Source organism: Egretta garzetta, unplaced genomic scaffold (genome assembly GCF_000687185.1).
Source record: "Egretta garzetta isolate BGI_Z169 unplaced genomic scaffold, ASM68718v1 scaffold1678, whole genome shotgun sequence".
Classification (NCBI taxonomy): Eukaryota; Metazoa; Chordata; class Aves; order Pelecaniformes; family Ardeidae; genus Egretta; species Egretta garzetta.
The window spans coordinates 15,158-15,453 of NW_009260440.1; the positions used below are offsets into that span (position 1 = coordinate 15,158).

The following is a 296-nucleotide window of genomic DNA, read 5'->3' on the forward strand; positions in this document are numbered from 1 at the left end:
TCCATGCAGCAGCCCTGCAGCAGGATGATCTGGTCTTCGCAAGGCAGCTGGGGGGCAGAGAGCGTCAGCGGGGAGCGGGGGGGAGGAATTGCTGCAGCCCCGGCCCCGCCGGCCCCCTGTGGGCCCCCCCTCTTACCTCCGAAAACATGGGCAGTTTTTTGGCAAAGTCGACCACGCGGGTGATGGCCGGGGTGATGATTTTTGTAAACTCGCTGAATGCCTCCAGGTCGACTTTGTCCCCGTCGGGCATGGAGGCCATGGGCGACTGGCCGATGTCCTCGGGCTGCGGGGACGGA

At 65.2% G+C, this 296-nt stretch overlaps 1 protein-coding gene across 1 annotated transcript in view; it reads right to left on the reverse strand.

Moving 5' to 3' along the window:
* Positions 1-292, reverse strand: part of LOC104130949 (thyroid hormone receptor alpha-A-like) — a gene marked incomplete at its 5' end in the record, with an annotated part of 7,579 nt that extends 7,287 nt beyond the window's left edge. Inside the window, 2 exons of the mRNA XM_035899616.1 lie at positions 8-47; positions 137-292. Coding sequence (XP_035755509.1) covers positions 8-47; positions 137-292 — 196 coding nt within the window. The remainder of the gene's footprint in view (positions 1-7; positions 48-136) is intronic.
* Positions 293-296: the final 4 nt, after the last annotated feature.